The following is a 14887-nucleotide window of genomic DNA, read 5'->3' on the forward strand; positions in this document are numbered from 1 at the left end:
CCAGGATTGTTTTAATTTGGGTTTTGCAACAATCAATCCAAAAATGCAGTAGACAACTCATGCTTCAATAATCATTGGTACTGATCAAAACACATTTCATTGAGAATCAGAGGCTTGTTTGAAACACTTCCATAACTTCCATAATCCTCTTCAATGCTATGGTTTTACAAGAGGTTATTCTTTGACAATTGTACCTTAGTTCTAGCTGTTATCGATGCCTTTTTGTTCACAAGGTATTCCACTACTTTGTCATGCCCATCCCTTGCAGCGCAATGAAGAGGTGTGAGGCCATCCTGTTGGACACAGAGTTTGAGTCATCCTATTTGTGAGTTACTCCTTTAAATTCTCCTTATTCTGGACAACGAGTAAGATTATACTCCAATACCTGAACACAAGCTCATCCTAAAGTTCTTCTTTTTTTTTCCTCAACTCAACCACAAAAAAAGTTTTTAATCCTTTCACTCTCACAATCTCCTTAGCAATTCTCCTGACTGACTGCCATACAATTCTTATGTTGTTAGTTTTGAGAATTAAGTATTGGATCAACTACTAATCTCTCAATTGATATTTTCCTTTATTCTCGTCACCTTTCTGCTTGATATTGTATTGATAATTTAGGGAGAAATTCTGTCTTGGTCACTCATGGCAGTTAAAGGGTTAAGTACTTGAATGTATGTAGCTAAAATACCTTGTTAGGAATGTCAACTTTGGAACCTTTTTCGACTAGCAGTGTAACAATATTAAGGTTTCCATATTTTGAAGCCACGTGAAGAGGAGCAATAACATAATTCTGTGGAGAGAAAAGTAAACAAATTATTAACTCACACAACCATTTTTTACTTAAAAACACCAATGCTGAAAGAGCATATAAAAGTGTAAAACTACAGTGTCTTACTAGACAAACAAGCCTTCATTTTTATGCAAAATAACAGTAGTAATTTTCACAATTTGTGATTAAAACTACATCCTGAACCTTTGTTTTGTAGTCAATAGTGGCACCATGTTGAACCAAGACTCCTGCAACATTTTGATTTCCATACTTGGCAGCAATATGTAGAGGTGTAAATCCATTCTGAAAAATTCATCACAGAACAGATTGTCTGTTAGGCACACATGCTTATTTTACAATCATGCATTTCCATGGCAAACAGAAGCCAACTCACTGGAGCTTCAATATCGGGTTTGTGATCTTTCTGGAGCAAAAGTTTGGCAGCCTTGGCAAAGTCCTTCCTTGCAGCAGTATGGAGAGAACGATAGCCTTTCTGTAGCAGAAAAAAAATGAAAAACCAATTAAACAAAAAGAAACTTATCAAAGAAACAAAAAAGACTTATCAACAGGATCCAGCAGCTCACTTAACGCCTATGAAGCGACTTTTCAACTAGACCAGGCCTAGAAAAATATGAGCAAAGCTTATGTAAAGTAATGTAATGATTTATTTAAAGTTGAAAACGTGGGAAGTGCTTGCACAATCTTCCGAGCCAGAGGCTCATGTTAAAAAACGCTCGACAAACTAAGAAATACGAGAATTATCCATATACAGTACAAGTATTAAGAGAAACTTGAGAACATCTGAATTAAAGATAAAATATAAATATATATATATATGTAGATTTGATTATATAATATATTAGATATGAATTTTATAAATATAAACTAGCCCAAAAGTAAATAAAAATATGAACAGATAAAGTTAAATACAGTTCATAAATTGGCACTCTGTGAAATTAACTAAACCTTTGCCCTGTAAACAACCTAAAACATAATTTTATAAAAAGGTAACAGGTGAATAACTTACTCTGGAGTCATGATGAAGAAGGGCACCAACAACTTTATCATGCCCTTGTTGAACAGCCACATCAATTGCAGTAAAACCATCCTGTATATCACAAAAACAAACAAGACCATCCCTTTTTTATAAAGGCTGATAGTTTCTAAAGAAACTGTTTGGGGCTGCGTCGGTGGGGATAACGAAATAATTTGAATATATCAAAAAAGTTGAAATGGTAAATTGGCCACCGTTATGATTAAAAAAGCTGACGCTTCGAGCATTAGCCCTTCGTCAGGCATTAGCCCTTCGCTCCGACGAAGGGCTAACGCTCAAAATGTCAGCTTTTATAATCGTAACGATGGCCAATTTACCATTTCAACTTTGTTGATATATTCAAATCATCCCTTTTTTTAGTTCATTATATATTATTTATTGACAAAAAATAATGTCAATGCCATTTTATCTAAGAGCCATTTCAAATTATAACATACACAAGACTAACAACACTCTTAAGAGGATTTTAAGTTGCTTTCACTCTTTCACCCCATGATCAGGTTGTTAATTCTCACCTCTAGGTGCCACACATTTCCTTGTAAATTAGTTTTAAGAATTTGGTGTTAGTCAAGCAAGAATTTGGTGTTAGTCAAGCAAGAATTTGGTGTTAGTCAAGCAAGAATTTGGTGTTAGTCAAGTAAGAATTTGGTCAAACAACAACAAACATATGAAACATATGTGTGAACTGCGGTTATGAGACGTATATGAGCACGATCCTTCGCAGTAAAGCACTATTTGAGCAATAGTGAAAATCAGACCTGAAAAAAATTTCAGGCCTGTACGGGATTCGAACCACTGACCTCTGCGATACTAGTGCAGCGCTCTACCAATTGAGCTAACAAGCCAACTGGGAGCAGGCCATCAAATTAATTCGACATAAACCCGTAGATAATAAATCAAACAACAACAAACATATGAAACATATGTGTGAACTGCGGTTATGAGACGTATATGAGCACGATCCTTCGCAGTAAAGCACTATTTGAGCAATAGTGAAAATCAGACCTACCAATTGGTAGAGCGCTGCACTAGTATCGCAGAGGTCAGTGGTTCGAATCCCGTACAGGCCTGAAATTTTTTTCAGGTCTGATTTTCACTATTGCTCAAATAGTGCTTTACTGCGAAGGATCGTGCTCATATACGTAAGAATTTGGTGTTGGTCAAGAAAGAATTTGGTGAAGGTGTAGTCTGATCGTCCGGGTGAGTGTAGTCCTGAGAAGGACTGTTGTCGGTGGTAGTGACTGACGTTTCGACAACCTGTGCGCAAGTCATCATCAGAGTCAAGTGAATGATTGTTGTCAGTAGAAGAATTTGGTGTTAGTCAAGCAAGAATTTGGTGTTAGTCAAGCAAGAATTTGGTGTTAGTCAAGCAAGAATTCTAACTGATAAGTTTGAGTATCATGGACAGGTTGTTTGAAGGTGGGCTACGATAACCCAGGGTTAGTGTGAAATTCAATTTCAGATCTGAAAGCTTTAATTAAAAGAAAATTCAGTTTCATTCCATTTGTCTACAATTTAATGATTGCGTGCTCTAAAAAGAATTGGGGAAAATTATCCCAAAACAGTTTTTGGACAGAGAAATCAAGAAACCTGGATTAAAATTCAACCCTGGGTTAGCACTAGTCAGCCTTCGAACAACCGGGCCCATATTCTCATTACATGATTGTTGGATAGTGTATGGATATCAAAGGGAGAAGTTACATGTTAATCATTTCTGGTTGTTAAAGGGTTAAGTGTCTTTTGAAATGCAGTTTTCTATTAAAAATTATACAAACATGGACAAAAGGGAAAGATTGTGTATCAAAGATACCATCAGTGATGCCCTTCAAATTTTCAATGCTATTTTAACAATAAGACTCTAAGTTGTAAATTCTGAAGATGATGTAGTTTAAGTTTACAAAAACAGTCACTGACAATACCAGTAATCTTAATTGTTTGAATTACCACTCAGGGATTTAAAAGGACAGCTGTAAGAAGAGTTGGAGAACTAAATACTTGTCCACTTGCCTCAGTAGTACACTGCTGGTTTGCTCCTTTAATCAGGAGAGTTCTGACAACATCAACATGGCCTTCTTGTGCTGCCATGTACAGTGGTGTGAAGCCATTCTACAAAAGATCACAACAACTGTTGGCATTCACAGGTAAAAGTGTTTTAATTCACCCACTAATGGCACTATGTAATCTGTCTGAAACATGGTGGGCAAGAAGTTAATTTAGCATGATAGACTCTGGAGCAAAAAGGCTCAAGCAGGGCTCGAAATTAATGGTAACCCATTAACATTTGGTTACTAAAAATTTGTCCAACTAACCAAGCATGGTTAGTAAAATTTTCTAACATATTTAAACATTGGTAGACCTCAGGACAAAGAGCACGTAGACCCGACTCTCAGAGGAATACTTAGAGTACTCAAGTTGTTAAGTCAAGTTTAAGTCTTGTTAGAGAATGTGCTGTAGATGTACTGTTATTGACTAATCATGGTAAACGAGAGGGAAATAAAATAGGTGCATAATTGTCAACGTTTTTTAGGTCACCATGCAATTTCAGCTGCTCTTTAATTTGTCCTAGTCGTTATTATCAAACTGTTCAATATTGAGATATCGTAACTTGTGAGCTTGGATACCAAACTTTATAATTTGGTTAGTAAAAAAAGATGTGTACTAACCCGAAGGGTTAGTGATCCAAAAATTAAATTCGAGCCCTGTCAAGTTTAGCCCCTTAACGCTTCAACATTAGGAGGCAAGTTATCCACACTGCACTTAGAAGGAGAATTTGTCTGACAATCAAGAGCTTCTTGAGTTCAAGATCATTTCCTTTATTCTTGTGACCCATATACCCTAAAAATCTGCTGATATGCCGAACCCTGAATTTAGCAGCTCAAATTTTCAAAAAAAAAATTGTTTGAAAGAAATCAAAAGAAATCCAAAGAAATCCAAAGTTGAGTCTTGAGAAGTCTTCTTGATCCACTGTTCATTGAACATAAACTCACTATTAATATTGTAATGGAAAATACTTCAAAAGTCTTAGCACTTTAATGAACATCATTTCTACCAACTTTGATATATGATTGATCTTCTTGTGATATTTCTTGACACAAATTTCTTCTTTCAATACAGTTTTTCCATAGATTTTTGCATTACAATAAGAACACGAGTGGAACAGTCAAAGCTTAGTAACCAGGCATTAGATCAGACACGAAAATGGAAATTGGCGTCGACATTCACAACACCTTTTACAAATGTTTCCGCAGATAAGCCGCACCCCTAATTTCTGGCAACAATTTTTGGAAAAAATGTGCGGCTTATTGGCAGGTTTTTATGGTATTTGATTCAGGGGTGGTGCGATAATGTTAAGAGAAATAAGATGACCCTTATCATTCTCAGAGATAAAAATAATTTAAAAAAAGAGTTAATCTTGCACAGATTTTGCCCAGGAATCGAGCACAAACCATTACACCACCTGCATTTCTTACCAGAAAAAAACAGTAGCCAACGATTTAACTCTTTAAAGTGATTAGTATCTTATTTCTCCTTCAAGAATCACCTCTGAATCAAGCAGTAAGGTCATGGGAATAAAAAAAATGATCGCTGACTAAAAATATTCTTGAAAAGAATGAAATATTGTGAAAGAAATTCTCCTTGACAGCACCGTGAGAAATGTGTACAGCATAGAATGGAGAATATGCTTACCAATGTAAGGATGTAAATCAAAGCATGCTAATTTAACAAATTCTGCTGTATACCTGAGCTTTGGAGTTCACGGAAGCCCCTGATTCCAATAAGACTTCTACAGCTTGTTTTTGTCCTGCAAGCGAAGCAATGTGCAATGCTGTGTTGCCTTTCTTAGTAGTGAAGTTCACTCCTGCTCCTCGCCTTAACAGCTCATGGACAACTTCAACATGACCCTCCTTTGACGACAAATGCAGAGCATTGAGGCCATTCTAGCAAAGAAGGAAAAAAATTTTTAACATCTCTTTTCCAAGATCTGAAAGCTTACATTCTTTAAAATGATGACCTCAACATACCCTCTATGGCTACCAAGGGGAAAAAATTGGTTATACATGTAGATTCCAACTGATAATTCAAAAATTTTTGTTAACTTTTCAACTCTTTAACTCTCTGTTAAAAAAAAAAATTTCTTTCACCATTCTCCTAACTTTTTGTCATTCAAAAGGGTATAAATATTGTGGGGGCAAATTCCTTTTTTTCCACTCTTGAAAGTGAAAGGATTTAATTAACATTTGAACCATTTACACATGACGGAACAGCTAAAACAAAGTTGACCCAAGGTAGTTTATCCTACTGTACATGTTTACTTCCATCAACTTGTCTGTAGAAATATGATCATTTTTACTCACAGCATTGCACGTATGTATGTCTCCTTCCTCATTCAAAAAGTTGCGAACTTTCTCAAGGTTTCCAGCTCTGGCAGCTCGTAAAAATGTGACATCCACCTGAGGACAAATTACACAACTTATATCTACCCTTGCAGATCTTACCCTCTCCAGATCTCATTAGCAATTCTCCTAACTGTCTGCCATACAATTCTTATAGTGTTTGATTCAAGAATTTGGTATTGGATCAACCAATAATCTCCTAATTGATATTTTTCTTTATTCTCATCACTTGTCTGCTGGGCATTGTATTGATATTGTAAGGAGAAATTCTGTCTTGATCAATCTTAGAAGTTGAAGGCTTGAGACATGGCCAGGCAAAAACACTATTTATTACACGACTCGGGCAGTCAGAGGGCCAATAACTAAAGTCAACCAATCAAAATGCTCTATTGCCGGTCAATATTCTCTCAGTATTGGACCGGGCACTGTCCCGAATGGTCCCAAATGATACCGTACTTGTGTCCCTTTGAACTTCAGTCGTATAATAAATCTCTTATTAACCAAGCTTGCTCGGGACCATACTGGAAGAATATCGGCCCTCAGTCTTTTTTGTACAGACCTCGCTGCGCTCAGTCCATACTGTCAAGACCTTGGGCCGATATTCTCCCAGTACGGCCCTTGCGCTTGGTTAATAAGATATATTAACTAGAGCTGCACTGATAATTGTAAAAATGGAAAGAAAATTTGTTTACATCTAATTTGAAATAGCACTTTCTACACCAGTTGTCTAGCTTAACCTAATTCAGTAGGAGGATAAAAAAAATGAACAGATTATAAACAATGAATAAAGGCTGATAGTTTCGAAAGAAACTGTTTGAGGCTGCGTCGGTGGGAGTAATGAAATAATTTGGATATATCAACAAAGTTGAAATGGTAAATTAGCCACCGTAATGATTACAAAAGCTGACGTTTCGAGCGTTAGCCCTTCGTCGGAGCGAATGACGAAGGGCTAACGCTCGAAACGTCAGCTTTTGTAATCATTACGGTGGCTAATTTACCATTTCAACTTTGTTGATATATCCAAATTATTAGATAATAAACAATGCTTTGTAACAATGATTTTGGATGATATCAATTTTAAAGGCCTTACATATTCAAATGACCACTAAGAGTTGAGATACAATGAGAAAGAGCTCTTAATCAAAAGCTGGTGAGAGTTTAAATAAAAATGTAACGAACCTAATGAACGAACTTTTACATTTTTAATCTTGTGGACAATGCAAAGGAACAGGTGGAAAAACAAAACAAGCAAAATACGAAATGAATGTGCAAATTTGCAAAAAATCAAATAATGTTAAATCACTAATACTACTTGGCTAACAGAGGCTAGAAGAAAAATACTTGCCTTCTGTCTTAATTTGAGTCATTCAGAGAGATTTAAAATGCATACAGACTAAGACAAACAGGTGGAAGAGCAAAATAAGCAAAGTTACAAAACTGATTTACAACTTTGCTAATTCTGGCAAATTATTAATTCCCTGTTACCACCTGACTATAGCCGCTGTTCAAAAAAAAAAAAAAACGTTTACCCCGTCTTAATTTGAATCGCTTGCTGAGATTAAAATAATGAAAATAAATATGAAGCACTCACACTCACACTCACATCAAACATAACTAAAGTTTGATTTAATTTATAGAAATAAACACCACATAGTTTTAGTCAACTTTCTGGGTCAGAATGATATGTTCCTGGTTTTTAGTGCAATCATCAAAATCATTGCTTCAGCTTATCTCTTTTCTTTTCATGTATATCACTAAGTCTATTTATTTGAGGTCCACACCACCTGATGATGGAAACGATAACAAAAGAAAAACATGAAAATGTAAAATATTAAACAGATAAGCATTGCTAATTTTCAAGAAGAAAGATCGAAGAAGAGAAATCATGAATAATAATTGTGCAATTTAAACAGAACAACTCGATGAAAACCACAAAAGTTCTAGACTACGATGCAAAAGATGACAGTAGCCTCGCATAGTAATGTACTTCGATCGTAAGTTAAAAAACAAATTAGACACAAATTGTCGCCCAGAAGTCCAAATTTCCACAAAAGAAAACATATTTACTTTGAAATTATACACAAGAGTAACTTAAGGTATAGGTAAACAAGTTTTGGGTGAGCTGGCGAAGGAATCATTGAAAAGAACAACAGAAGTAATTGGCGTGACCAGACTAAAAAATATCTGTTCATTGTCAACTTCAACTGATCATTCGTTCGAAAAATCAATCGGCTGATTCGAGAAAACGAGGAAAATTGACTTTTTCGAAGTTTGAATTCGAAACCAAGATGCGATTATGGAATTCGAGGTAGGTGGCACACTCATTCATGAATATACATTTACAAAATGAGTAACCAAGCGTATTAAATCTAAACCATAATCTCGATCAAAAGTTCGAAAGTTATCAACAACTCTGGGATGAACAATAGCTCATTCACCCAAAATCGTAAGCAAGAACACATGCAGTTCACCGCCTCCCTAGGAGATCCACAACGTCCTTTGAACTTTTCCTAAGAACACTCCAAAAAAAGTACAGACAAACATTTAACGTTCCTCATTAACAACGATTAAAAAGATCTGATCCAGATAAATCTGGCATATGGCCCTTCAAACATGACATATTAAACTTACATTTGGTACAAGCCGAGAAAACCTTAACGGAAGATAGTTTTGAGTGGAAAAAAGCTGAAAATGGATAAAGTTTGCGTTTGCATAGGGCTAGGTGTGGTGGACTTCACGCCTATTACAACACGCCCCCACGACAAGGATTAACCGGGAATATTTTTTTGCGAATAATCATATGCACATTCTGGAAATTCAAACATCGCGTCACTCTACGATTGATATTTAAGCCGTGAAGAAACGATTTTAAGTACAATAAACTAACACGAGTAAAGATTCAAAAGACATTTACATTACTTCGCGTTTAAAGTTCGACTGCAACCATAGTCGAAGTTACTGGAATATTCCCAATAAAATTATTAAAAGCTACGAGAGCGCTTGAACAGTAGACCGTCCTTACATTTCACACACATGTAAATAGCAGGCTAAATTAATGAATATAGATTGAAGAATCCAAACCACATGAGCTCGTTCGATTAAAAAATTCTGACAATAAATAATTATTTCATGCGAAGAGGAGAGAAGAAACACCTTCTTTGAATCGTACGTTCATAGTCTCGCACGAAAGATCCAGAAGATGCGGAGAAGAGTTGGTTTTTTATTATTTTTTAAACGAACAACACAGGAAATCCTATGGTTGATTTCAAACTACAGACTAGAAAGAAGAGCTTAAGTTTTGTTTTGTAAATCTTCCGAGGTAAGGTATGGCCGTTTGACATTGCCAAAAGGGCAGACTAGAAAAATACAGTCTGAAGAAAATGGTCAGAGTACACAGACGCTATCTTCGTCGCTGTGCGTGACATTAAGTTATGGAAGAAAATAACAAAACAGAATTCCAGCCTAGCAGCGCAGTTTGTAAAAACAACAAAAATAATTTTTCCTGACTCCAATAACAAATGAACTGGCGAATTTTGTGAGTCCTGAGGCGCAATAAGGCGCTGAATGAAGGAGAGAATTTTTAAGCAAGGTTACGACCATGCAACTGATCGTAGGACTACTAAATACGCGCCATTCTCGCCTTACCTGATTCAAAGTTGTTTTATCCTTGTCCTTCATTTTCGAAAATGACCCTCGATTCAGAATGGTAGATCAACCCTAAGTCAAATGCAGTGCTGCAGATTTTTGTAGCAGCGTTAGGGCGAAAACGCCTTACAAGAAAAGTATTTGTTCGAGTCACTAGCAAGGGCAGAAATCTTGAATAATACAGCCCCACAACGCCTCGTTGGACCAAGACTTTAAACTACGCATGCTCCTGAGCATGCATTGACACGCGCGGTATTCGCGCAGCGCATGCGAGACACGTAGCCATAACAAAAAAAATGCAACTTCGCATCTTTCCGAGTTGTAGAATCAAAGACAAAAGCAGTAACCTTTCGATAATTTTTGTTTCCATTCTTTTTTATCTCTTAAAACTGACTGACTGGGGTTAAATTCCATGAACGTTCCCACTCATTAAATTTTCATTATTTTCAAAGCAGTGAACTTGTCAAATTCAGAGGAAAATAAATGGCACAAAATTAGTCCAGGATATAGTCCGACAGTCCAATGATCCAGTGATTCAGTTAATATTTTACTCTATGTCAAGAGTAGGTGATCAGGGAAAGAATAAATAAATATATTATTCGATAATTTTAGACTTGTGTGGACTGAGGAGGTATTTTGTTGTATTGCTCAAATCAAAAAAAAAAAAAAGCGATTGACTTCAACTTAACTCAGGAATAAATTTTATACAGCTTGTTTAGAATCAAAGACCAACATGTCTAATTTGACTCTCAATTGACCTAGGATGACCCAATAATGTCTAGCCATGCTGGTTTGTTATCTGTAATTTCTTTCGCGTCCACGCGGGACACCTTTCGAAATAATGCGCATGAATTTGTCAGACATCAACACAGTATAATTTATCTGCAAATTTCTAATACTAAAACATCTGTTTAAAAAAAAAAAAAAAGAGACTTAATCCGTTCCTATGCCAAAATAGCACGCAAGGAAATAAGCAAATTAGTCGTGTGCTGTCTTTGCGACAGCAATATTTTTTACACACTCCAGACGTTATTCTCAAATACACACACACAAAAAAGAAACAAATCATTTTGATCGATCTTACCATTTCAGTCTGTGTTGAAATGAAAAATTTGAGGCACACATTTCAAGCGAATGGTTGAGGATTCTATCCAGATCGTTTGTTCACCAAATTTTCTTTTCGGTTATGTAAATACTGATTGCATTAAAAAGCGCAAAGTTAATAATCAAGACAGATACATACCAGTCTACGAAGAGGACCCCAGCCTAGAAGGTTTTTCTTCTAAAGTTGCACTTAAATTCGGGAGCTTGGATGTTACAGAACAACCATGTTCATCTAAAGTATATTTTTATTAATTTTACGGACAAGTAAGTTGATTCTGGAATCAGTGGCGTTAAACGGATGTGTTTAAATGCTTTAATCTCGTATTAAAACGAGAAGCCAAGCTAACCTGAGATGGTACGAAGAAATTATGGCAGGGGTGTTTCCATTTTTAGTTAACGACGAAGAAAAAACATCACAGGAATTATTTTGTAGATACTCACCACAATATCTTTCATGCTAAACGAAAGCTGAAGAACACGCCAATGCAGGGTAGAATTCCTCGCATCTCTAACATACAACAGTGATAAACACACCTTCCGCGCGACTTTCCATCTCTTAGCACCGTAGTTTACGACACTTGCATCTTCAGAAAAGAACAGATTTCTCTCCAAACTTATAAAAGAGGTTGTAAGGTTGAATTACACACGAAATCGACTAGCTCGTTCGTTACGAGGGCGCTTGTGAAACACTATCACACGGCGTCTGCCACAACAGATCGAAGCGCTTATGTCAAAGATTAATCAAATGCAGTTTCTTTCAACGCATTAATCATTTACTTCAACAAAAACATTAGGTACCTCTGAACATTAAACCCAGCCAACAAGCGCGGTCGAAATTAACTTTCACTGATCAGTTACAACAAAATATCACCAATGAAATAAAACAAAAAACAAAAAAAAAAAAAAAACAAATGAAAGCATAAATTAATTTTAATATCGATTTTAAAGCAGTTGATGAATATTTTTGTTTTAAGGAAGAAATTTATGGAATGATACTTCACTACAAGAAAAGGAGATGGCGTGAGGTTTCTTTGGACCTATGCTCCACAGTGAGTGAAAAGGAATAAGCACTCCACTCCACCACAAGAAGAAAGGACAAAGAAAAGGTTGAATTTCTAAACATGAAATAAAAACAAAGGAAGAAACATGTCGATTGCTTTTGTCTTCAACTGATACCCTCAATTTATCTTAAAGAAAAAGATCAAATACTGATAAAAATAAGATTAGATCAAAGTATGTTTTATTTATTTATTTTGTTGTATTGTATTTGTTTCTTTTTTTTTTCTTTTGCACGTTGTGTGGCTGATGATCATGTACTACTCGCGTGATATTGAAGATTTTCTTCCTCTCAAGTGGAACAATGCAGTGACAAATTTTGAAACCACATGTTTTTAAAGCGACAACAATCCCACTCAGAATCAATCTTTAAAAAATAACTGAAATACTACGAGCGCCCCTACTGGTCAAAAAAAGCCTTCGTTCATTGCAACTAGTTAACAATTATTCGCCGAAGGCGAGGTGAATATCGTCGAATAATCCCCGAGACGAAGTCGAGGAGATTATTCGACAATATTCACCGAACCTGAGGCGAATCATTGTTTTAGTATAATTTCAGAGTTGAACAACAGAGAAATTTCTAAAATCATAACATTTTAGTAACATTTATGACATTTTAGTTTAACATTTTACATAAACCGAGCGGAGCGGTTTATATAGCGTGATATAAGGAACCGCTCGACCAATCAGATTGCTGGAAACTCTTTGCTCAGCTCTGAAATTATACTAAAAACCCATAGAAAATTTATGTTTTAAGTTTAGTTTACAAGAACAATAGAAAAGTTTGTAAATCACTCGCATTCGGCTCGTGGTTTGCATTTTAGGTATTAAAAGAAAAACAAAAAATAAGGTAAAAGAGCAAAAGTACACAAGACAAGAAATAGCTTGCAAAGCTGGTGGTTCTGTACGTACCAAAGCGATGTGCGGCGAAGCCGAGAGAGGCGTAGGACGGAAGATGGTCATATCTTGGCGGACACAACACGACAAAGCGCCCATAAAACAAGCTAGAGGACGAGAAAAAAGAAATACAGAAGGAGAGAAATGTTCTGGTGGTTACGAAACATTTTCTAAACCGGGACAAATCTTCGATCAATCAAGCGCTCCAAAGCGCCCATCGCGCACGGCTCGTATGAAACCCTTTCTGTTCTCTAACACATCTCGTTCCCAGATTCTCTCTTCTTTTCACCTTGTGAGGGCCTAGTCTCTCACATTCTAATAAGCAGAAACGCTTTAATCGGCAGTGAAAATTAGCTACCGTCAAGAGTTTCTGAAGCTGACGTTTCGAACGTTAGCCCTTCGTCAGAGTCCTTGGAAATGTTATCTTTAGAAACTCTTTAAGGTGCCCAATAACCTCTCACGGATCGTACGACGCAGCAGCACATTTCCGTTAGAAACTTACCCTCTTTATTAATCTCAAGCCCAGGGTTATTCCAGCTCCTTTTCAGCGATATGGTCGCGACGTACCTACCCAAGAAAAATTTTTAGATGTCCTTAAGCTCGAGATTGCCTTTAATGAGAAAGAGAAGAGGGCCTTGGAACGATTATGACGGAGTGAAATCAGCATGGAATCTGTGAATGGCTTTGTATTGAGACACACAAAACCAGGAGAAACTGGCATTTAATCACAAGATCCGCTATTATCGCATGAGGTCAGAAACCAGGTCAGATCGTGGAAGGATCATGAGAAAACTAACAAAGGCAAACAGTTTTGGACAAAACGACAGTTAGCGCTTACGCTGGCCTATAGCCCTTGGCCAAAGGGAGTGGCTAATGCTTGAAAGTCAGCTTTAGAACCTTTTTGGATTTATCAACAAAGTTGAAATGGTAAATTGGCCCCCGTAACGATTACAAAAGCTGACGTTTCGAGCGTTAGCCCTTCGTCGGAGCGAATAGAGGAATTGTGGTTTGTGTGTGCTTTTGATGGTAGAAGATGGAGCTACGTTATTGGTGGGAACATGACAACGAGAAAAACGAGAATAAATTAGTTGAATGAAAAGCGTTCGTTGATCCCTGTGGGATTTGGACTGCCAGTTTGATCGATGAGCTTTTGTTCAGGATTTTTACGGCTTTCCATGCTACCTAAGTGAAAGGAAAGACCGCAGATTGCCATATGTTGCTAAGAAACTTTTGATGACGACCAATTCACGTTATCAACTCAGCTGATAAAAACAAATTAGTCTGTAAACTATCCATTTGGTTTCGAATAATAAAATGGATTTGGGCTCTTCTTCCTCTCAGAACACGGTGCAAAAAAAGTTCCCACGCCCCAAGCCTATCATGTCGCTCTCTTCAACAGCGAAATAAAATAGGATCTGGAGACGAGGCAGATAGGCTGCTGACAGGAAATACCTCTGTTTGACTCATTCTTGGTGTAAGAACCTGTTACACTGGCGAGTGACGTAAAACGAAGGAAAAAAGGGAGATAAAATGGCATAGAAAGATAATAGAGATAAAATGGCATAGAAAGATAATAGAGATAAAAAAGCTTCAAAGTTTCTTACACCAAGACAAACCAGTTAAATAATAAACCAGAAGTTGGTCTATGATCGTGATGAAATTTTGTGGGCCGAGGCCAGGAACGTGTTCGATAATTGAGTCAGTTTGCTAGACATAACGTCTCGTAGTCACGTTCGACGCACTAAAAACTACTATAAAACGAATACAAGAATTGTAAAAACGTGTAAAATGGTATATAAAAGTCACTTGTAAAAATGTAGCGGAATTCCAAATCGATTTCGATCAATTACGATCCTCATCAGTAGTACTCCGCCATGTTTAAAATACTCATAAATAATTGTTCATATAAGTGACTCTGAAATGTCCACACTTCTTCCAGGCTTTTATAGTAGTTTTTAGTGCGTCGAA

At 36.6% G+C, this 14887-nt stretch overlaps 1 protein-coding gene and 1 long non-coding RNA gene across 3 annotated transcripts in view; one reads left to right on the forward strand and one right to left on the reverse strand.

Annotated features, from left to right (window-relative positions):
• The window catches only part of LOC111326556 (uncharacterized), a 31922-nt gene extending 20108 nt beyond the window's left edge, over positions 1–11814 (reverse strand). The window contains exons 1-9 of one of the 2 annotated variants that reach the window (XM_088750367.1): positions 11408–11814; positions 6179–6274; positions 5564–5761; positions 3831–3929; positions 1797–1877; positions 1164–1262; positions 974–1072; positions 689–790; positions 195–293 (exon numbers count right to left, since the gene is read on the reverse strand). In XM_088750367.1, the coding sequence (XP_088606493.1) occupies positions 195–293; positions 689–790; positions 974–1072; positions 1164–1262; positions 1797–1877; positions 3831–3929; positions 5564–5761; positions 6179–6274; positions 11408–11422 (888 nt within the window). In that variant the 5' untranslated portion in view covers positions 11423–11814. Of the gene's footprint in view, positions 1–194; positions 294–688; positions 791–973; positions 1073–1163; positions 1263–1796; positions 1878–3830; positions 3930–5563; positions 5762–6178; positions 6275–9862; positions 10063–11407 lie in introns of those variants that run through there. The other variant, XM_088750366.1, reaches the window with a different exon arrangement.
• On the forward strand, positions 233–14850 carry LOC148736665 (uncharacterized). Its single transcript, XR_015997064.1, has 3 exons — positions 233–325; positions 3775–3964; positions 11941–14850. It is a non-coding gene; the product is annotated as an uncharacterized LOC148736665 (long non-coding RNA).
• The last annotated feature ends 37 nt before the right edge of the window (positions 14851–14887 follow it).

The sequence above is a fragment of the Stylophora pistillata genome, chromosome 2, assembly GCF_964205215.1.
Source record: "Stylophora pistillata chromosome 2, jaStyPist1.2, whole genome shotgun sequence".
Lineage (NCBI taxonomy): Eukaryota > Metazoa > Cnidaria > Anthozoa > Scleractinia > Pocilloporidae > Stylophora > Stylophora pistillata.